Source organism: Sinohyriopsis cumingii, chromosome 8 (genome assembly GCF_028554795.1).
Source record: "Sinohyriopsis cumingii isolate HCF-2022 chromosome 8, ASM2855479v2, whole genome shotgun sequence".
Taxonomy (NCBI): Eukaryota; Metazoa; Mollusca; class Bivalvia; order Unionida; family Unionidae; genus Sinohyriopsis; species Sinohyriopsis cumingii.
In genome coordinates, this window is record NC_142968.1 from 48654352 (window position 1) to 48679327 (window position 24976).

General features: G+C 35.2%; 1 protein-coding gene across 2 annotated transcripts; it reads left to right on the forward strand.

Annotated features, from left to right (window-relative positions):
• Positions 1–2486: 2486 nt before the first annotated feature.
• Positions 2487–23457, forward strand: LOC149793451 (toll-like receptor 4). 2 transcript variants are annotated; one of them, XR_016422808.1, is made up of 3 exons: positions 2487–3055; positions 19094–22388; positions 22493–23457. XR_016422808.1 is itself a non-coding variant. In XM_089967447.1 (2 exons), coding segments are annotated over exons 1-2 (2283 nt in total). In that variant the 5' UTR covers positions 2487–3053; the 3' UTR covers positions 21375–23457. The 2 variants fall into 2 exon arrangements, 1 of the variants encoding a protein (XP_089823573.1); XM_089967447.1 differs by having other exon boundaries at positions 19094–23457.
• The last annotated feature ends 1519 nt before the right edge of the window (positions 23458–24976 follow it).

A 24976-nucleotide genomic window follows, 5' to 3' on the forward strand; every position in this document is an offset into this window, starting at 1 on the left:
AGAATCCCAGAGAGCGAAAATTGGGATTCTGAAGCCACATATCCTGCCTCTGCTCTCTCCCCCCAAAAGGTAAAAAGTAACTGGGGGACAAGATGTGTATGCGGCGCCAGGCCTGGAAGGTGCCACCATTAACCAGGTGTCCATGAAGTTCCCCCAAAAAAACCCAGCCCTTTTCAGGGCTACCCCAATACTCAAGAAAAGAAATAAAGATCAATTTGCCAATGTGTGTAGGTAGAGTAGTGTGAATATACACACTAACTCTTTTTTTAGAGTGGGAGTGTATGTATTTGTGTTTGTGTTTGTAACTACTCATGTAAGTTTGTGTGAATGGTAGATTATGGGTTTCTTTGTTATTTCTTAGCATATGTGGAGAGAATAGTTTGGGTTTTATTATATGAAATGAGAATGTAAGGGATGTTTTCCTTCACGTCCGCGCGTTGTTAGGTCATGATCTAGGTAAGTTCAATTTTATGTTTTAGGGGCATGTTTTCCTTCACGTCCGCTCTTTCACTATAAGAACCCACCACGTTCGTCGTTGGAACCATTCTACGGAATAACAGATACAAGATGGAAGTGTCGGCATTGTTCAATGACTTAAGAAATGTTTACTTTTGGATGATGGATGGAGAGTATACTATTGAAAGGATAGAAAGAGAATGGAGGTTGAGAAAAAGTCTTGACTATGTCAATGAACTACAATTAGCGAGGAAGATGATAGAGGAGATGATAGAGGAAGAAGTTAAGAGATTGAGAGGATTGATTCAACCAGAGTATGTAAGAGTGGGGACTATAAAAGAGTCTATGGACAAAGTAAAAGCAGTGAGATGCTATTTAGAAGAGCTAGAGAAATGGTCAGAGTGGAAGTTCGTGAAAAGGGGCATTGAACAACTAAAGAAAGCGGAAGAAAAGATGAAAAAGGTAATAGAGGAAGAAGTGCAGAAAATTAAGGACAGGTGGGCAAAAGATAGAAAAGAAAAAGAGAATAGAAAGAAAAAAGAAGAATATGAGAGACTGAACAATAACTGGATAAAAATCCAACAGAAGTTCCGAGCCATGGGTCACCCGGACTGGATACCGGAAAATGAAAAGAAGAAAAAAGGAATTTGGGGAAAGATTAAGGGCTGGATGAGAAAATAGAGGAAATAGAAGAAGCAGAAGAAAGCCAAAGGCCCTTTTCAGGGCCAGCCATATTTCTCGAAAAGAGAATGACTTTTCAATTGCCTACCCCTTTTTTTTAAATTTTTTTTTTTAAAAAAAAAAAAAAAAATCCCATGTTCAATTCCCCTTGTCCCTAGACAAGCCCAAACTCTATTCCTCATGTTAATTTCCCCTTGTCCCTAGACAAGCCCAAACTCTATTCCCCATGTTAAATTCCCATTGTCCCTAGAGTGGCCCAGCGTTTTTCTCCATGTTAAATTTCCATTGTCCCTAGAGTGGCCCGGGGGGGTCTGTAATGCTAATTCCCATTGTCCCTAGGGTGGCCCTATTTACTACTACTATCCTTTCAGGATGTCGGTATCTTTGAGAGGTGAACGTTGAAGTGTTATTTCGGAAAGATAAAGGCAAACATAAACCATGTTTTCCTGTGCTTTGTAATATTCTCTCATTAAAAATAACTGACGTGTATTACATTGTACGCAGTCAAGTTTGCCTTTAAGAGCAAGTCGCTGTAAGTAATTATATGGGTACATGTCTTGTTTCTCTGAAGCAGTGAGTGTCTGTTTTACGCCATGGGACTTTCGTCTGCTTGTTCCCACATTTAAAAGAATGTTTGTTTGTTTGTTAGATGTCTCAAACAATGTGTGTGTGTATTTGTTATGACTTTAGGTATTAAATTAAGTAACAGGAAGACAGTGAAGTCAGCAATTTACATAAAATCAACAAACAATTTATTGTTCTAATTTACAAAGTGAAAATTAAAAAAATATACTTTATTGTGAAAGAAATTCCAAATAATCCTAAATGTCCCATCACGAGTCGGAAAATGTAGAACGTTCCAAACAAATTAAGATAGTCTTGCCTGTCCAGATGTGCCACAGTAACGCAATCCAGATTATCTTTAAATGAGTTCCCATAATCCAACCTACTAGGGTGTATAAATCCAAGCAGTGGATAACACTTTAATAATATTTATATAATTATCTCATAAGTACTTTAGTAATTCCAATGAATGATTTGAATAATTCCAGTTATATCTGAACTTTACCAGAAATCATTCCAGAGACTGATCATAAAACAGGAATGAAACAGGAATCAACATTTATTTAGAAAGCCTATATTTATACAGACATAACATCATGTTCTTGAATCCCATGGATGCAAGTCATTTTTCACTGGAAAATGTCATCAAATTGTTTCTAGAATATTCTGAATTTAAAAAGCTGTATCAACATCTTACTTATCTCTTACAATCATAGACAAAAGTTAACAATGTTGGCATGTTATTTACAACTGAATATTAAATTACTGTACAATCTACAATCATGGACAAACAGTTAAAACATATAGATCAACATAACAGTGCGGACATACTAATCTTCTGTTTGTTTTGTTGCGATAATAAGAAATTCCCAAAATGACCCCAAGGTGAGCCAAATGCTAATGTTAACTTATTTATATTTATAATGTGCAGTACGGTGTCCTTTCCTATACTACTGTTGTCAGGTGCTTGTCAACTGCTTTTGAATGCATTCCAAACTTTCGTGTATGAACGGAGGTTGAATACCGCTTTGACTGACTCCTCACAGCCCCAGACGTTAGGAACTTTTCAGTCTAAAATGAAAGACTTTGCACTTGACCCGTTTTGGTGTTTGCAAAAATGCGTACTCTAACTTGTCTCCCATTAAATACAAAATGCCTCTTTATCTCAGAAGAGGCAGTGACTCAGCGGTGGGCAATAATAGTTTTATTGCTACTTGTACGCTTATAAAACAGCAAAGCGGATCATTATGTTTTGATTTGTACCAACCATTAACATGTGTATTGTGTTTGACGATTTGGGATTGCTAAACGAAACATTCTGTGAGAGATTTTAGACCTGAACTTGAGTCAGAATGTAAGCTTTATTCTCTCTCTTTGTATCTCTCTGTCTCTGTTTGTCTCTCTCGTGTCTCTTTGCTAGCTAATCTACCCAATCTTGTGTATCAGCCACATTTATGTATAAGAACACACCCGAAAAGTTAACGGTATATCTCACACCATAGATCCTCTCTTTCATTACTCAATCCATTCACCCATTCATATATCAATATTACAATCCATGTATAGATCGATCCAACCATCCATCAATGCGCATACATACATCCATCCATACATATATATGTACATACATGCATACAGCCTTTGATACGCACGCATACGTCCATCCATCCATAGGTATTACGTCGTTGTCTGTGAAATAGGAATGTGTCGGTTTCTAATCTGCATGAAAATCATCTTTATATTTTGCTTGCACATACCATTGCATTTTTCATCGCCATTATATTTTGACTTCTTTCGATATGATTGAGGTTTTACATTATGTTTATACCAATAACTGCATTTCTTATCAATAAGTCATCCAACCATTTTTTGTCATACTGTAAATTAAAATTAGAAAGCGTTCTTAGTATGGGAAGGAGAAAACACACGACCTATCCTAATTATTCAGATGTCAGGGTAAAATACAGAAGAAATCGGTCTCTCACTGAGAGCCAGCGGACATGCTAATTTGCCAATGATGGGCAGGTAGCCTCAATCATTGGTAACAATCTGACGTCCTAGACTTTCATTAATTTAATCTGGTTTCGTTCATTCAGACCTGTCGCTTGAAACTGTGATTTCTCAATCAAACCAGGGTATATACCATAAGCAGTTTTCCTTTAAAGGAAAAGAAGTTATTTGATAGACTGATGAGAGGAGATCACGCAGTACGTTATTGTGAATATAAGACAATGCCACATATGAAACTGAAAATACAATATAGAGAAAAGTACGCATAGGTGAATTTCTAAATAAGGAAAATGATGTTATTGTTTGGCCTTCACAAATTTTGAGTACAGCGTATCTTCTATCCGTAACAAGGATGGGTGAAGCATTTAACTAGATCATAGTATGGAGGGGATCTGGTTGGAAGGGAGACTATATTGCCTCCCTGGCCACAAATTCCATAATACATTTTGTGAGAGAAATCGATTGTGCGCAAACAATAAATCATTTCAAGTGGCACATTTGTTCAGAAAAAAAAAAAAAAAAAAAAAAAAAAAAAACAATAAAGATTTATATACCATTTGTTTCCGTACCAATCCTAAGAAAGGTAGACCCAAGAAAGGTAAAACGCTTTTCAAAAGTGGAGGCATATGTGGCTGGGAATTAACGCAGATCGCCGCAAGTTTTGTATTCATAAGTGTAGAAATGATACTGATCGACACCTTTCTCCAGGGGAGGTAAGTATACGTTAGTTTTCGTGTGCATATACTTAAATAAATATATCAATTGACGTGATAAAGAAGTTAATGAGGAATTACGTAAACGATTAGAACAGATATAACCAAGCATGCAAGCAAGCACACACTAAAGAAGAGGTTACATATGTTATAAATTATTGGTAATATACAAGCGTTTCAATATAAACGGAATAGCGTAGCAGAATACGGCTATTTTTCAAATGAAAACGATAATGACAAGTAACAATCTGCTGAAAATATACTTCCTCGCTAAAGAAAAGAACATTTATATCTGCAGCTTCTGGCGTAATTTGCTATTGACGTAAGTTTATTAATATTTTTCAAATTATGTCTAACGTTACTATCGGATGAATATTGATATGTATATTTAATGTGTATCATTGTTGACTTTTCGTAATCATATGTTATGTGTGTTTGTAATTTGTAATTGGTCTTAGACCAAAATCAAGTTCACTGTGCACCTCACTAGGGACATTGATTTTGTACAGAGCTTAATACGTAGCTAATATTTCTCTGTGAATATGCATTCAATATTAGGATTATTATCAATGGAGTTAAACATGTTGACCTTAATATGAGTCTAGGATATTAGAATTCACCCATGGAAAAACCTGGTCTACCTGATGTTTGCCATATTCTTTCTTATATTTTTAGTAATAGACCTTATCATGTTGACTACTTAAAATATTCCAGAAATGATCTTTTGTCTCTCATCCTGGCTCTAATTTTGTGTCTTAGATTTTAATATAATGTGGTTTACTTAAGGAATTACTAAATATTGCCTTAACATCTTGAAGCGCAATCGGTTTTTTTGTTGCTGAGTTTAATTATAGTGGCGTGCGCACAATTCTGCATGTGCCACTTTTTTTCTGACTGCACCGCAGCCTGCTAGTTGTTCCTGGGGAAGGGAATGGTGCCACCTCCCCCAGGCTTTTATGGATTCAAGGAACCCTGATAGTTTGGCCTCAATCTGTGGGTCCATAAAGGTCCCTTACAGTTGAATGGTTGGCTGTCATTAGTGGGAAGGAGAGCTCGGGAACGGTCCTGTTTGCTTTACATCGCTGGTTTCTTGTTGCATTTGCCTGTTGTTTGTTTGTTTTTTTTTTTGTTTTTTTTTTTTATTTTTTTTTAATATTTTTTTTGGTCGATTTTTGTACTTTTTCAAAATGTTCTAAAAAGGGGGGATGTTCTATGCTGTTTATAGAGGTTCTTAGTAGAAATCATGTATGAAGAGAGATTTTCAAGGTTATTACGGTATTACTAGTCGAGGCGTTTAGGGTGTGCTTCCTACGTTATGTTATTTATAAGTTTTTAGATATTGCCTCTTTAAGTTATTTATTTATTAATGTTTCTAGAGACTGAATGTTATTTATACTTTATTTAGCAAGAGACCGGAGTCCTAGCCGATTACACGGTTCGTTAAGGACATCTACGACCGGAGTCCTAGCTGATTTCTCGGTTCGTTAAGGACATCTAGGACATCCGGTTTTGCGGTTTCCTTAGTTTTTGATAGGTGCTTCGTAAGTGAATTATTTATTAATAATTTTATAAAATTGAATGATATGTTATGTGTTTTTATGTGGTGGCTTATAAATTTATTTAGCTAGTTACTGGGTCTTTTGGTTTTGTGGGGATAGTAATTATATTTTGTTCCTAAGTCCTGCTGAGTCTATGAATTTATTAATATTTTTATATGCTGATTGTTTATTTTTATTAGAGTCCATAAGTAACTCTGGGTATGTGTGTGGTGATCCAATCTCTTTTTGGTTTTTGATAAATATTTTCCGAGCGGGTTGATATTTTGGGCATATATTGAATACGTGGTGTAGATCTTCGGGGGTGTGGCAGTTAAAGCAGTTAATGGTTGCTGGTTTGGTCCCTATAAACCTTCCAAAACTGCTTGCTAGTTGAGTTTTTCCAGATATTATCCTGTTTATGGTTTTCTGTTCTAAATAGGTACCCTAAGGAAGCTGTATGTTCCTATCTACGATTTCGTGGGTTTCATGGTGCTTTTTACCTTTTGTGGAGGAGTTCCAAAAATCTTGCCATGTTTGGTCTATATATTTTTGTGCGAAGCTTAGTGCTTCTGTCGAGCTATAGTTAAGCTTGATAGAGTTTTGATCTCCTAGTTTGGTTTGTGCAGCTTTGTCTGCTGTTTCGTTGCCAGAGATTCCAATGTGCGACGGTATCTACATGAGCTCGACTAATTGATGTGATGTGGTGATATCGTCGATTAATTGGCATGCTCTGTCGAGAAATTGTTCCCTAGAGTGTGTATTGCGATTTTGGATCGATTTGATAACGCTTAGGGAATCGCTTATAATGACTGCTTTAGGTATTTGGTTGTCTTTGATCCATTGTAGTGATTCAAGTATAGCCCAGAATTCAGTGGTGTAAATGGAGCAATAGTCAGGTAATCTGGATCCCGTTTGTATATTGAATTCAGGGATGACTATTGCTGCTGCTGTTCTTGATGGGTTGTTTGTTTTTGATCCATCGGTATATATTTTAACGTAGTCCGGGTATTTTTGGTTGATTTCGTTTACCAGTACAGGTTTTAGTAAGTTTTCTTGTCCTTCTTTATTGCCTAATTTGGTAGCTTCATTGTTCAATGTTAAGACCGCAATCGGTCTTATTGTTTTGTTCGTTTTTTATTTGGGTGGAATTATTTACTTAAACTATTATTCATTGAAAATATAAATCGCTCATCGATAATAAATCTGGAGAGAAACCTTAACTTGTATTTATAGTGAATTTAGAAAAAAAAATATTTTTTTGATTATATTATTGTGAAACATCAAAATATTCTTAGCAAATCTAAATAATCCAAGCCACTGGGACAGTATCATATTCGAGATTACAGGCACATTAACACATTCAATAGTGGGATATATTCGAAATACCACTGGAATTCTGTTGGAACTTTATATATTTGGACTTGTGATAAAACTTACAGGACCATTTGGGACTTAATTCAATTTATTGTAAGTTCTTTAAAACTTTCACTTTGTACTGAAAGAAATCAAATTATTTGTTGGCTTTTACAAAACGTGTTGGCTTTCTGTGTTTTCTGCAATTTGGTTTAATACCACAGAGTCGTAACTATAGATAGGTAATCGAACAGCTCAGTTCAATAGTTTATATTTGAAAGCTTTTTCATTTTTGTTTAAGACGAGCATACTTACGTAGGCAAAGTGGAAAATAATTTGAAGTCCAAGGAAATTAACGGTAAAGAAAATATATTTTTCTAAAATGAAAAGGGTATGATGATATTATGAACAGATTTGAATCTAGTCGGAATATCGTGCGACTATATTGTATAGAAGATATAATTCATTGCTCCAGTATTCAAAGAACCACTTCAGAATAAAACAAGAAACTCATTTTGAAGGATTGATATTGCGACATTTTTAATGACGCATTTATTCGTTTTATGCGGTCTCATGATACCAGTTGGTACAGAAACATAATTTTGGAAGAGAATAAAACATTGGATGAATATTTTGATAGGTTTGCGAATAACAATTTTAAACACTGGCGAAGAAAATAGGTTTAGTATCTAGCTAGATTATTTCTAATTAGTATAATGAAAGCAAACATGGAAATTGAAACTTAAACTTGAAATGATGTGTATAACAGAGAAAGCTTGCCAGTAGCTTCTCGAGAGTCGGTGGTTCCTTCCGGGGATTTCCCGGGTTCTTCCTCCATCATTATTACTGGCCGCCATGTAGCCTATCGTGTGCTGAAAAATGGCGATAAACCCTATAACAACAAAAAAAAAAAAAAAAAGAAAGAAAAAAGAAAAGTATAACACAGTGATTTTATAGTGCAATATATGAACGTCAATTTTTTCTGTAAAACACAATTACTAAATAAAAGAATACATTTAAGAAACGAATTAAGAAAAGGAAAGATGTAATGAATGTGTTAGTAGAGGAAATGTGAGAGACACAGAAACATTAGCTTCGACTTTGGTAAGACTGTAACAAGTGGCAAGATGAAGAATCACGTAAAATGTAAATTATATGGTACTTCTGTTTGAATACTTATTTACTAAAAGTAATTCATGTAATAACCGATTCTCCAGTATAAAGGTATTCTAGATGACAATTACAAGCCCGTATAATCCGTTTCCGAAGTAGTAAGAAAGTTAATAAAATAAACATGCAAAAATAGAAATAGGTTACATCTCAAAGAGGACTCCAAAACACTGTTTAGTAGAAATTTATACAAGTACAGATTTAATGTTATTTATTATTTGAAGATGTCATAGCATATTTTAATAAGATAATATGTTCGAAAATGAAACAGGTTGGTTCTGTGAAATTTCAGCTAGATATATCGAGTCTACACATAATGAGGACAAAATACATGTTGTTATTTTGAAAGGAATAAAAAACAAGAAATATTGAAACGAAACTCTATTAAATCATGCATAATAAATAAAATAAAAAAGCAGTATTTTGTCTTTACAATATATCAGTTCAATACCGATTATGATACTGTATTATGAGATCGACGAGCATTACAAAACTTATAGAAAATATAGGACGACTCGAGACCTTGAAACGCCGCTGAATATCTTTGTCACATTTGTAAAACGTAAATCAAAACCAACTAAATAAGAGATCACTATAATTTTGAATGGCAGATACCAAAGTCGTGCAATACCGAATGCAAGTTAAATTGTAGACAACCAAAGGTTATACCACGCTTTATCTCCATTTATCAGGCTATCATTTTCATCTCGGTATGAAGGTTTAAAAATAGAACCAGATCACGAAGTGAAAGTAATTCCATACGCGCATGGAAACACGTTTTGGTTGATAAGGACTCAATAGTCGCTAGATTTCGCAACAATATCAAAGAAGATGTTGGAAAATGGACAGTCAGGTTTATAGATAGTTTAAGGTTCATGTGACAATCGTTAGAATGACAGCAAAGAATATCATTGAGGACAAACGCAATAAAGCCACGACAGCTTTTAAAGACATCATACGCAGGTGATATAAACGTTACTTACTCGTACAGGTAAACGGATAATTTTGAATATATGCAAGAAACTGTATAACCTCCATTTGCGAAATTGTCTTACGGCCAACTAAGGATCTGGGAGAGCGGAGGAGCATTACCGGACTATGAAAGATGTCCAAGAAAATTTCAAATTGAAATATCGTCGTGATCTGCACAAATATTAATTCAAGAACGATGCTTTAACGTTGTCGGCCATTTTCAGTAATGTCTGAATGAATGATTACAAGCCAGATCTCGGACATTATTGCAGAAGAATGGTGCCAGCCCATGAGTTTAAAAAGTAAATTTGAAGAAAAAAACACAAGCGGCAAACTATGATGTGTTTCTTATATTACGATCAGGAATAACACAAAGACAGATAATGAAGTCTAAAAGATGTCCTAACGGAAATCATAGATACCATGAAAGTAAATTGTTTGTTGACTGAGAGTTTTATAGGTCAAGGTCAATGTCATTAATTACACACTTAGATAACAATAACATGTATGGTTGGGTCAGGAGCCAGTTCATGCAGATACAGGTGTTTTGACGAACAATCAAAAATCAAATCAAAGCCAAACAATTTAAAAATCAAACTCAAAGTGAAATTTAGTCCCACAGGAATGTGACTTATCAAAATTGCAGATGACAAAAGAAAATAAAAAAGACCCGGATACAAGTAATTACCAATACATATTTAATTGAGTGCGTTGAAGATCAAAGAGATATGCTATTCATTATTGTAATGTAAAGGTATGCGTTAAGTTAGGTTTCAGACTGATAACAATGTAAATAGTTGTGTAACCGGAACACGAATTTTGGTCAAGATATTACAATGATTTGAATAGTACTTTAAGACAGGGGGCCCCGAATGGCCGAGTGGTCTAAAACGCTGTCCGTTACGGATCACTGTCATCTCACCTCTGTCTGCGTGGGTTCGAATCTCGGATTCGGCCAATGTGGGTATGTGAGAAAGCTTGCCAGTAGCTTCTCGTGGATCGGTGGTTCTTTCCGGGGTTTTCCCGGGTTCTTCCTTAACCATTAATACTGGCCTTTCGTGTGCTGAAAAATGGCGTTAAAGCCTACAACAAGAACAAAAACAACAACTATTTGGGACAAAAAGCAACACACGACTTTCGTAAGAATTTTTCAGTCTCATGAATTTTGGTTTTCGGTAATGAGATGGAAAACCTACTCCAAACATAGTGTGCTCTTAATTAGGGTTGGTATTAGTCATTTCAGAAACAAGAAATTTAAATTATCCGAATTAATATAGGTGTATTTAGATTGTTAGAGCTACCCCTACCAGCTACATACAGTATATCATGATAGCATGGGGCTGGTCGTGACAGGCAATGACTAGTTATGCATTGATACAGAGACTGGTAACTTTTATGACGACACGACATAAAGGCTAACATTATGTTTTACAACATAAACCAATGCTTGTAAGAAAGATGTCATAGCTGGCCTACCTCAAAGGAATTAGAAGATACCAATATCGTTCAGAGTTTTACTATGATTGTGCCTATGGATATTGTGATCTTAGAAGTGTACCTTGTATTTTATGACCGACAAACATGGAAAAGTCTTTGAATACGTAAGGGAATGGGTAATAAAAAGAATCTCACATTTAAAGGGATTGTCATTTTTATGGAATTTTAAATCACTCTAGGATGAATTGTATATATTGGTGTCGTGTTTGTTTCACATCTAACCGCAAATAAGGTGGCTATGACTGTATACAACCTAAAAATAGATTTAAGCAGACAATACCCATGCCTTACTAAAACTCTTGGGGGTATCTAAAATGGTGTTATTTGTTCTTGCTCATGGATATAAGGTATCATAATTTACTGTCTTGTTAGTCTCAGTATAATACGAAACGTGTCTATCATATTAATTGGTTTTCGTTTAATTTATGCCCGTTGGGGGTCTTTAAAGATGTTCCAAACTAAACCTGTGAAAATATAAAAGGTTTAGTCTATGGTTTCTCTCGCTCTATCTGAAGTGCACAAGACTGGCCAGAAACTTCAATACATCAGCAGCCAGACCATTGTTTTATTTATTTAACTGTCTTTTAACTTGCAATATTCCTCACATGCTAATTTGTAATTAGGTAATATTATCTATTATTCGTACATTTGTAATAGCCTTCACTATTTGATCACCATTATATGGATACTATTCGTTTCAGTATATTTTAGATGTATCTGTTTGATGCTGACTGGTGAAGTTTTTGAATTGGGGCCCCGAGTGGCCGAGTGGTCTAAAGCGCTCTTCGTTACGGATCACTGCCATCTCACCTCTGTCTGCGGCGGTTCGAGTCTAGGATTCAGCCAATGTGGGTATGTGAGAAAGCTTGCCATTAGCTTCTCGTGGGTCGGTGGTTCTTTCCGGCGTTTTCCCGGGTTCTTCCTCCACCATTAATACTGGCCGCCATGTATAGCCTATCGCGTACTGAAAAATGGCGTTAAACCCCACAACAACAACAACAGTTTTTGAATCGCCCTTTTTGTCTTCGTTCAACTTTTGTAATTATTTCGGTATCATATATTGCACATGAAAGTATTATCTCGTGTACAATTTATAGATATACATTTTGTGTCTATCAGTGTTATTTTCCTGTCAGTCGGCGGGTGTATACATTGCTGATCATTAAGTAATTTATGACCATCTTCATGCAATACACTGGAATGCGTATTTAGTGTTTTTGGTATATACGCTTATGCATTTTGTTCAGGCTTCGAGGCAGTAGGCGTATTTAGTGTCTTAGGGATATACGCTTGTGCATTTCGTACAGGTGTAGAGGCAGTAGGCGTATTTGTAAAACAGTAATGTGTCAGATTAAGATGTTTAACACCCTCATATGGTTTCGTTTTTCTAGTTTGACTATAGTTATGTATTTACCATACATAGTGATGTTTGCTACAGTTCTAACGAAGTCCTATAAAAAATTTTAAACCAACCGAAACACTAACACCCAGTACAAGAGCAAAACAATATACTCATTATTCACCTGTTCATGAGAAGGCTAATACATTTACCAAGTTTAGTCTAGTATTCTATAAAGTAGGGCCAGGAAGTGTGTGTGTGTGTGTGTGTGTGTGTGTGTGTGTGCATACAGCTCAAAAGCACCTCTAATTTATTCAACAACTGGCTAACCAATCCTTTTTCTCGCAGTCTTTGATTATGCAAGTCTTGTTTCTTGTAACTTGTTTCTGCAATTAGTTTTGATATATATCGTGCATGATTCTCTCTTGATTTGATATTTTGTGATCCCAAATATCAAATTGATTACGTTTTGCACCTACATTAATTACTAGTGGCATTTTGTGCTAATATTATTTAAGGGTAACACATTTTATACTTCTGTTGTTTTTCGTGAAACATGATTTTTAATATCCTTTTAGATCATCCTACAACAATACTAAACTTTTATCTTCATAAAGACAAAAACGGGACAACTTTATACCATAATGATTCTCGTCTATTCCTAAAAGCCACTGTATCAGTAACACTTTTGACTATTTGCCTCTGTTCCCAAACGAAATATAATGCCAGGAAAGGATTAAAACAAACATGTTTATAAAACTTAAAATGCTGTTTTTGTACTGATTTGAATCGTATATTGAGGTGAATTAATTATCGTGTATATGTATTCAGCCATTCATGATTCAGTATAGTCCCATCCATGATTCAGTATAGTCCCATCCATGATTCAGTCTAGTCCCATCCATGATTCAGTATAGTCACATCCATGTATTAGTTTAGTCCCATCCATGATTCAGTATAGTCACATCCATGTATTAGTTTAGTCACATCCATGATTCAGTATAGTCACATCCATGTATTAGTTTAGTCCCATCCATGATTCAGTATAGTCACATCCATGTATTAGTTTAGTCACATCCATGTATCAGTTTAGTCAAATCCATGTTTCAGTATAGTCAAATTCGTGATTCAGTATAGTCAAATTCATGATTCAGTATAGTCAAATTCATGATTCAGTATTATCAAATTCATATTTCAGTATAGTCAAATCATTGAGTACCATTTAATATTTGAGGTAAAATTTCAGTTGGAAAATATCCAAAACCTGTCTTATTTTATTTTGTTTCTTTAGGAGCACGATCACGTGTTATAGCAAACAATGTATAGTACCTTACAGAAATGAAAATGTAATTTAGAACATTTAACGGACTTGATACAAACTTCAACTGATACGGAAATCTATATCCACATAGTACTTTTTTATTGCTGTCAGGGCATCCACGTGTTTTCGAGTTATCAATCCATACATGGATCAAATATCCTATATTTCGTTCAAGTGCTTAATATATTGGTTTACATCTTGTTCCAGTATATTGTAAATGTTGTAGTATCCCAAATCAAATCTGTTCTATGTAATGCAATGGATAGATTATTTTTTGTGAACAAGTGGATTTCTTTTAGCTAGACTTGCATTATATCTGATATTTCTATGACAATGTATCTTTCCAATCATGTAGCGTACATTACAACGGATACATTCAAACAGCCAAGCGTTACAAATCTGCTTGGTATGTAATTTCGAGCGTCTGTGTCGTAACGTACTTCTGTGTGTTGTAAGCCTCGTGAAAGTTTCTTTGTCCTTTTCCTTTCCCAAAGCTGATAAATGATATTTAGCTCATTGATATATTGACAATTTGTTTTCCTTAATTTCTACTGATTACATTCTTTATTTCGTTGCATTTATTTAAATTGTAACTGCCTGATACTATTTTTCATGATTTCATTAGCACTTATTGTGCAGTTGCATTTCCGTCTTTTTAAAAACAAAGTGAAACAGGCAGATTACATTTTTGACTTACAAGAGCCTTATCCGTTTTTATTTTTGAGTAGTATGCTTAAATTAACAGTTTTCTTAGGTTTCCTTTTCAACATTGAACTTTATTTACATTGAGTCCACTAATGATAACTTTTATATTGCGGTATTAGCGAGTCTATGCTGTTTAACTGCCTAATTATTTTCTCGATTAATATCCCGTGTTCTGTCTAACAGTTGGTGGTAAGTAAAAAACGAAGTATTGGAATAATCAATTTTATGAATTCATCTACGACCATGTCAGTCAGAAGAATAAATTATCAACGATGTCAGGGTTGAGTTTTTTTTTTTTTTTTAAATTGTTTAGCATGTTGTTACAGAAGCATGTACAGTAAATTTAATTTTTCCAAACTTAAGTTTTATCCAGATATTGCTTATATTTTAGAGACTGGTCTGTCTGATCACTCTCGGGATTCCTATCTAGGAATACGCATTCAAACCACAGGTTGCCATAATTTTGTGCGGAGGAACATACTTTGGTGTTCGTCTCAGTGCCCTATACGTTCAATATACACAGGGACCACCATGAGAAGAGCTGTGATGTAATAGCTCTTCCAAAGCCATAAATGGTCACATGGCCTGGCATGAAAAATTCTAAATACAGAACAATGAAAACATTGAATCCGGACTGCAGCGCCGTGTAACCTACATTCTGTAAAGTTCATAAAAAAAATATTGGGCGCACATTTGTTTGACTTGTATACGCTTGGGATAATTGCCAAATAATCTTGAAGATCGCTGGAGCTCTTGTAGAACTTAAATTCGGGAACTTTACTTTTGAACTTGCACCTCTTGGTATTTTATGCCACGTAGTTAATACTGTTAATGTTGCCGTTTAACCGGCTATAGTTTATCGGGGAGAAATAATTGCACAACTGGCCGTGGTTAATAAACAAGTCTTACTAGCTGAAGTATGCTAGCTTTTCGTATACCGCTTGGTAATTCGTATCCCACTCTCTAGCACTATTTGCATTAGTTGAATCACAGTAGACATACTGATATACAAAGGAAAACCATTATCTAATTGCGAATTCGGTGAATACTTTTTTCAACATTTGTACTTTTCAATGATAAGAAACTCTACTCTAATACAAGCTATCATTTATATGAACTGTGTCTTTATCGTGAATGGTGGCGACATCGTGGAGATTTTACTTAGCGTTGTTAACCTCTTCGGGTACTTCTATACTAATAGCTTCTATATTTGTTGCGGTTGTGAATCTTTCCGGATACGCGCGAACAGATCCGCATGGTCGTCGACTCTGATATGCGACTCTACCCCGCCAGCACAATAAAGGCATGACAGAGCACCGAGGCAAACATGTAATGCGAGCAAATGCGATTTACAATGTTCCTATATTATATGATTTTCTTCTACAGAGTTCATATTTTCCAGGGCATACACCATTGCGCTGATTGCGTCTCAATGCCACTGGAATTGTATATACACGCAGCGTTATTTAACTGCCTGATTCTAGACACCGCCGTTTTATCTCCTCTTATTCTTCTAGTGGTTTCTGAAATAAGAAAATAAAATATCGCTTATATATTTTATTGTTGCGAAGTCCATCTAGTCACCATACATATTATGGCGCTAGAGTGAACTTGTAAATTAGGCCTTTGCAACAAATAAAGAGGCTTGTTCATTCCAGGATCATGAAATCGGCTTGACAGCTTGGACAGCTTTTTGATGACGGTATTGATCCAAATGAACTCAAATGATCAGCTATCGAGCACTGCACCGACGCAGATCCTCCGCGACATTCTTTTTCATTCTTATATATAAGCTAGACAACGTTTTAGCGTTTTTATTCTAAAATAATATCGATTGGTTTGTTAAGAAGTTACAAATACATATTATTTGAAAAATCACATTTTAATCCTCTATGAGAAATTCGCTTCTAGCATTTAAACGAAGCATCAGTTTTATAATATTTGTGACTTTGTAAACACTTGTCGGTTCGGTTAATATTATTCTGCTTTAGATATGTTCAAAAATCTAATTTAAAATACTATATGCTTGAAACTGGACAGTTCGTCACTTATATAACATACGCTGCGGTAATGCTCTTATACGATATTTAGTCACAAAATCTCTAGTAAATATATTGTAGTTATACTATTTTCACATTCTCTGCAAAATATATATGCATATGGATACTGCCATTATAAATATAAAACTTTCTCACACACACACACACACACACACACACACACACACACACATATATATATGTATATGTGTGTGTGTGTGTGTGTGTGTGTGTGTGTGTCCGCCAAACATATTGTATGCCACATTGTTGAAATTAGTAATCACAGTGGTACTTAGCACTTTATATGAATTGCATCGCCACTAAATAATCTCATTGTGTTGCTGTGCCGTAAAGCACGAAACCAAATCAAAACCTGTATCAGTAATCTTGGTCGTAAAAACACATAATGATACTACTCACTGAAATACACTAAAATTGACAGAGGAAAAGATTTTCAATGCATTACATCGCATTGCGCCAGGAGCCAACGAAGTCGGAGAATTCTTACCAAATCTTTACCAGTAACAACGCTCCTTTGACATGCAATACACACTCGTCCAAAGTCAAACAGCTGGATGACAGTATGTTCTGTATCGTTTATCATACCTTATATGAAGCCGTGGTAGCTAGGTTGATAGCTCGTCGAACTCGTGATCCAAGAGTTATGGGCTTGACACTCGCCCAGTCCAACCAGGTTGGGAATCCTTGGTGTGTCCCGAGATATCAGTTTCGTATGTATGATTAAGTAAAGTGTTGAAAGTGCCATTAAAAGCTTTGAAAACAAATTAACATGTATAAGAACAAAACAATATAAAAGTAACAATTCATTTCTGGGTCCTCCCGATACATCCCCCCCCCCATCGTATTTTTGCATTAATGTGCTTTTATATTTAGCTCAGGAAAAACAAATCATTGATCTACGAATTTCATACTGCACCATCTATGCAGATTTTGAAAAGAGCGGCACAAGATAACCGGGTTGTATTTCAGATTTACAACAGAAAACTTTTGCAGAATGTTTAATGATGAATGACTTGAAAAAGAAAAGTGTTATGATTAATATCCACGTGTATAAGATTCAAATATTGGACAAACACAATCTGTACGAACCTAATAATTCAACAAATGAAAATACAAAACTAATGACCTTACACAGTACAAGGAGAAAGGTGAATGATTGATAGTAATTTCACACCACGAAAAAATCATATTCTTTTGCTCAAATAGTAAAAATGAATTCACACATATAGTGAAAAATGAGATATTTTACTCAAATAGTAAAAATGAATTCACACATATAGTGAAAAATGAGATATTTACTCAAATAGTAAAAATGAATTCACACATATAGTGAAAAATGAGATATTTTACTCAAATAGTAAAAATGAATTCACACATATAGTGAAAAATGAGATATTTTACTCAAATAGTAAAAATGAATTCACACATATAGTGAAAAATGAGATATTTTACTCAAATAGTAAAACTGAATTCACACATATAGTGAAAAATGAGATATTTTACTCAGATAGTAAAATAATAAAAACAAACTGACAGATATCATGCAAAATATCTTTCCAATCCCAAACACTGGGTATTACAAACGCCAAAATTATCCCACGGCTGAAAGATTACATGCATGGAGTTACACACTTCGTCACCAGCACAATTTGCGTCAGTATTCAAGGTAGTTACCGACCACCATTAAATTCCTTGGTCAATGAAGCAATTATCTCACACCAATCGGTCAGCAACGCTCGATCCCCTGCTACACGACCAGCAACACTGTTCACTCAGCTCTACGGCTGCTATGTTTCAGCTTTACAGCTGCTATGGTAAACATATGGTTAGCTCTACAGCTGGTACCACATCGACTCCGATTACCTGAAAATACATCTAACACCGTGTACTATGCATGACACGGGCATATACGATAACACGTAATGACGTTATATACGGTAAGCTATACAAATTACAATATCGGCACGACAATATAAAACAATAAACAGGTTCAAAAGTGAAGCTACCTGTGTCCGATAACAATCATATGGTACTAAACGTTTGTTTATAAAATGCATTTTTATTGCTAATATAAATCGTTTGCTAAGTCATAAGTCTATATATATATATATATATATATATATATATATATATATATATATATATATTATATATATATATATATATACATGTTAAGACATTATGTAATTATATAATATTTTTTTAAAACTCTAGTAGAGTGTGTGTGTGTGATTTGGATTTTTAACGTAGCTTTAACAATATTTCAGTCATATCCCTACGATGTCTGCAGTGTGACAGTTTACAGTGATGTCTAGCACTGGGGCATCATGCCGCAGATATGTAGCACGATGTCCCACCCAGTCACATTATCCTGACACCAGGCCGACCAGTCCTAACATTAACCTCATAAAGTTGAGCGCCAAGCGAGGCAGCTGTTAGTACCATTTGTGTGAGTCTTTGGTATGACTCGGCCGGGGATCGAACCCACGACCTCCCGCATCCGAGGCGGACTCTCTAACCACTAGGCCACATAAGCGGTAACTCTAGTAGAAGATTTCGTCCATACAGTCACTGGTAAAATTTAAGGTATTTATGTATGTACTTCTTAGTACGGTTTTTCCTTATATTAAAATCTTTAATATCCCTCATAAATGGTAAAATCGCATTAAAAATTCACATTGGAAATTTTTGACTGCTTTTTTTTTTTTTTGCAGGCCTATAATCTTCATTAGTCTTTGGCTTGCAACAGTCATCAAGTGTGGTGTGCCAGAGAAGACAGCTACTCTTTCCGATGTCCCACTTCCTGACAGCTGTAATTTTACTAAGAATGACGGCATCTTTGTGGAATGTATTATACTGAATGGGAGTCATGCTGATATATTGCATAATCTTACACTTCCAGATTACACAACCGGTGTTTCTATTTCTGTTAACACGTACATATTCCGAATCCCTGAATCACCTTTTCATGACCTAACTTGGAATCCTGTATTACATTTAAAACTCTATGGAAATGGGAACATAGGAAAATGGCTTATATCAAAGCTTACGTTTCACTTTGTGAGGCGTGTCCAATATCTGTATCTAAGAGATGCTGGAATAAGGGATGTAGAAAATGGATCTTTTAGTGAACTCCCAGATTTAATTTTATTGGACCTTAGCCAAAATAGAGGATTGCATTTGATCGACCTAACAAATGCAATGGTGGGTCTTTCTTCACCAAACCTGCAAGTTATTAATGTGAGTGGGGTCAATAGCCTAGAAGATATGAGTCTGTTCACCGTAGACCATCAATTTATGGAAAATCTTAGAGGGACAAGATTGACGGTTTTGGACATAAGTTGGACACGAATCATTGCATTTGCCACACCTCTAAGATATTATCTACCTCACTTGGAATGCTTCAACGCATCTGGAACAACACTGTTAGGCCAAAGCAAGTGTCTTAGTGATCTGTATTACATGGATAGTTTAAAGGTATTGGTGCTTGATAAATGGCCAGTATTTACGAGGTCTAGTTCCATTAGAAGACCCATTACAAATGAATGCATTTACGCCAACAGCTCAACAAATGGAGAATGTTTTAATAGCCCACCAAACCTGGAAATGTTTTCCTTCATAGAGTCAACTATTAATATCTCCTACATATTTGAACGAAATGGCCGAATATGCATTAATCCTAACAATAAGATAAGGCGCATGAACCTCTCAGGAGTGAAGTGGACACTTTCTAAAGTATTTTCTCCAATTACAGGACTTCAGTATTTGGAAGATTTTGATATAAGTCGGACGTCATTGACTGACATTCGTGAAAACAGTTTCCAATATTTTCCTGCTTTGCAAACCATCAATATGGCTGGCAATTTATTTTCGGATGTTGCACAGTCCACTTTTTCCACATTATTCACTTGGAACAGAAATCTTTCCCACTTGAATATATCATGGAATAATATTAATAATTTACCCTATGACTTGCTTATTACGAATCAGCAGATAACTGTTTTAGATTTGTCACACAATTCTTTACAGTCATTCGGTCTCAAATTTCATAAGGAGGCACTTCTACAGCTAATTGACCTATCCTTTAACATGTTAGTGACCATTAATCCTGTTTTTGGTGATTTTATTTCAAGAGGTCCGTCAAATTCGTCATATTGGGGTGGATGTATAATAGATATTACAGGGAACGACTTGAAGTGCAGCTGTTCCTCTGATTCCTTAGAATTAATTACTTGGATAGATTTTTCACAATCTAGTCATAATATTCGATTAATACCAGCCAATGTCTCTTGTAAATATGACAGCAGCATAGTTGAAGTTTCCAACGAAATTTTAGTATCTTTAAAAAGATTCTGCATATCTGAAAGCCCCACGAATATACATTATGTTGTCACTGGCATTTTTGTAGCCGCATGCGTCGGAGTATGTATAATGTTTGGCATATGGTATTGTAGGCGACGACCATGTGTAACTGGTAAAGAGATTTATATGCAGCAAAATGTGGGAGTTAGCATCGTACGCGATAGAACACCAGATTATGCTGTGTTTTTGTCTTTCAGCAGCAATGATCACGATTTTGTTATTGATCACGTGTGGCCAAAACTAGAGTCCAAACTTAAGCATTTGCTTCGAAAGGAGAACAAGATAGTGTTTGTTGGGGATGCTAATTTTGATCTGGGAAAGCAGATTTGCGAGGAGATCATTTTCGCTGCATCTCGTTGCTGGTGTACGGTTCTAATAATATCAAACAGTTTTCTGGAAAGTGACTGGTGTTTGTTCGAAGTCCAGTCTGCGTGGAATAGCGGATGTCGCATTTTCCCACTTTTTATTGAGAAATGCGATGGACGCAAGGCAAAGGGAATAATGAACGTTGTATGTAGGGATATGGTAAGGCTACTATGGCCCAAAGACAGAGCTGATCTGCAAGAACAACTGTTTCATTCATTGTGTACACAGATCGCACAACACATCAAGTTACACGGCCAATCAGGCTGATATGAATGTAAATAAGCAATCAAGAGCATGGAAATATCATGCAAATAATTTAGTTGTTGCGGAGAAATCATGATTCATAGTTTTTCGTAATTTTAAAGTCTGTCAATCAAACTTTCAGAGTTAACGAACTAAGCTGAGGATTTTCGCGTAATATACTCTAATTTGTTTAACATTTCATTTCTTGAGAACCTTCCTTACCATTGAAACTATTCGGCTGTTGATGTGATTGTCGTATATATATATATATATATATATATATATATATATATATATATATATATTACTACCGATGATATGCTTCAAAACAAGACATAGATATGCTAGTTTTAAACAACTTTCAATGTCTTTCAGAAATAATTTTCACAAGTGTTTCTTTGAGCCATTAATATTGATAAAGATCACATATTACGCAACAAATACAAGTTATTAGTTAATAACACCAGAAAGGAGCTACATGCGTGCGCTTCTTGTATACTTTGACAATATTTCCTAATTCTTATAAACTTAGTTTTTTTTATTTATTAATTGATCTACTTTAGTATATTTAGGAGGTGTTTGTGATTATTAGAATTGAATTGCATAATATACAATAGCTGTTGCAGTTTGTTATCGATTTTCATGCTTCATGACATCACGAATCCTGTAGAAATATGAAGTTCAGTTCTTAAATAATGATGAAATAATACAGCAATGTGCAGAAAAAATATACAAATATTCTCTGATACTGAAGATATTCAGGCACCAGAATAACGAATGACATATTTCTTTATTTAATATTAAGGTGAAAAGATGCTTGTCATAGATAGATGGTTCATCCTTCATACTTCTTTAAACTGGACTTTAAAAGCAGATGGTTAATATCTTAATGTAAATATGTCAACGTTTCTGTTTGTTTTCTAAAAGAGACAAAACGTTCTTTAGCTTTACAGTGGCCATATAACAATGTTTAACCTTGGTTAGATTGTAACAATGTTTACATTTGGTCAGATTGTAGCAATGTTTAAATGTAGCGAGGTTGTTAAAATGTTTAACTGTCCAGATTGTAGCAATTTTTAAATGTAGCGAGGTTGTTAAAATGTTTAACTGTCCAGATTGTAGCAATTTTTAAATGTAGCGAGGTTGTTAAAATGTTTAACTGTCCAGATTGTAGCAATTTTTAAGTATGGCCAGATTATTTGACTGTTTGACTGACTTTTTGTTTGAAATGCATGATTGATAGGAGGAAAAATTTCGGAAACCATCATCAATCGTTCTTTATTATGTTATTCATCATCTGTATTTCAGTTAAGTTCGAAATAGCTATTGAAAATCGGTTATCTTATGACATATAATAATGACTATTATCTTAGCCTTGATTGAGAGGCAGGAAATGTGTGTTGGAGTTAGGAAGAAACATCCATGTAAAGAAATGTCCTATTCTTTGATGAATTCTAAGCACACTGTAATAATATCCCAATTGCCGCAATACGTCAATTCAGCATTCTACACAAGAGATCAAATGTACATGACTGTAACTATATTATCTTTTGCCTTCCTATATTGAGGATCACATTTATGTAACGCTAGTTCCTTTTTGTTGTTGTCATAGGGTTTAACGCCATTTTTCAGCACAGGATAGGCTATACATGGTTGCCAGTATTAATGGTGGAGGAAGAACCCGGGAAAACCCCGGAAAGAACCACCTACCCACGAGAAGCTACCGGCAAGCTTTCTCATATATACACATTCACCGAGCCCGAGACTCGAACCCACGCAGACAGAGGTGAGATGGCAGTGATCCGTGACAGAGAGCGCTTTACTAGTTCTGTTTTAACGTCCTACATATTTATATTGTGTGTGCTGGAGTTTTAGGTTTTTTCTCTTTCTTTTTCTCCTCACTACTGTGTTGAATTTATCTGTAATTTGGCGTTCTGTATTTTTGCAGCATTGTCGTGTTGCTATATTATTATGGGTCTATATCCTACATTACCAATAAACGAATGTCATTGTCATCATCATAATAAATTCATGCTTAAATATTTGCTTACATTTCCATTGAATGTTTTATTTTCTTGTGCCCTTTTCAGTAAATCTTATTTCTTTATTTGTTTATTATATTTGAGGTTCTTTTGATATTAGCAGCAGAAAGGCTGAACAGGCTCTAATTGATTGACTCTCCGTTTCGCAAAATAAGCCTTCCTCGAAAATCGCAACAAAAAAAAAATCGCGATTGTCTCAGTACCCAGTGTGAGACAACCGTTTCAACGAACTTAATAAACTCTAATTGACTTACCCAGCCTATCGCTGATAAGTTTTTTTGATCGCGAAAAATCGCAGGAAAATACGCGATCGCGTCGGTGCCAAGTTTGAGGCAGCTCCTCTCTGCTGCTATAAATTTATCTAAAAATTTTATCAAGTCCGATTCGATATCTTTTTCTGGGATCATGTAAATTTATTATTATAAATCCGTGTGGAGTGTCTTGCGCTCGTGAAAAAAAGTTTCTAAATTTATTTATATCCATGTCACCGCATACACCAAGTTCGATGAATATTTCGCAACGTATGAGTATCGACTCCATTAAACACAACTAAAATATTACAGTTATCTCTGATCAACTTTGGTATTTGTGTGGATCGCTGAGTAACATAAATCACATCAGTGTTTTTATGTCAACCTCGAGAAAAAATTCTAGCTGGATTTGATTGTTTGTCCAGCATCACGTCATCATATACAACCAAATTATTAATAAATCCGTCTAAATCATCTACGGACGGTGTTTCATTAATATCGGTTATAAACTCGATAACATCGTCATCCAACAATCTTGTGTTTTCATTAAAATCCTTGAGTACATCATAACATCGTTGATCATCAACTGATGGTGCTACCAAATACAACGTATCCCATTTTAACCATCTCATTATCAAATTAAGTAACAGTCGCGTCTTACCACTTCCAGATGGACCTATGATAATCATTCAGATAGAATTTGGTAGCGCTGCATGATGCTTGACCGGCTCTTGTTTTCTTGTCGCTGAGAAAATAATTATATCCATGTTCTATATAAAATAATTATGGATCTATATTGTGTGAAATGCAGGACGCGTACCCCAACAAGTGATCTAACAACTATTACAATAAAAAATAACAGATCAGCGGTTACGGGTAAGTGTACGCGGTGTGGTACAAATAAATTTAAATTTATTCCCTCACAGTCAAAGTCAGATAATATTAAAAAAAAAAAAAACGAGGAGGAGATATTGCAGCAAAATTAACAAAGTTACCATGATCTCCGTGGGCTAAATATCCAGGAGAAAAACATCTCCCAGGAAATAATTACTGTGGCCCTGGAACACGACTTGATATCAGACTTGACAACCAAGACCAACCAAAACCAGCTGAATATCCGATAAACGCTATTGATAAAGCGTGTCATGCTCATGATGTAGCTTATAAAAGTAAAGATCTGCAGCATAGGCATATCGCAGATGTGAAATTAATTCACGCGCTAAATTCCATTACGAATAAATCTTTCAAGGAATCATTGGCTAATTGGTTAGTAAGATCCGCAATGAAAGGTAAATTAGCGCTAGGTGCTGGTAATTAATTATAAATGGAATCG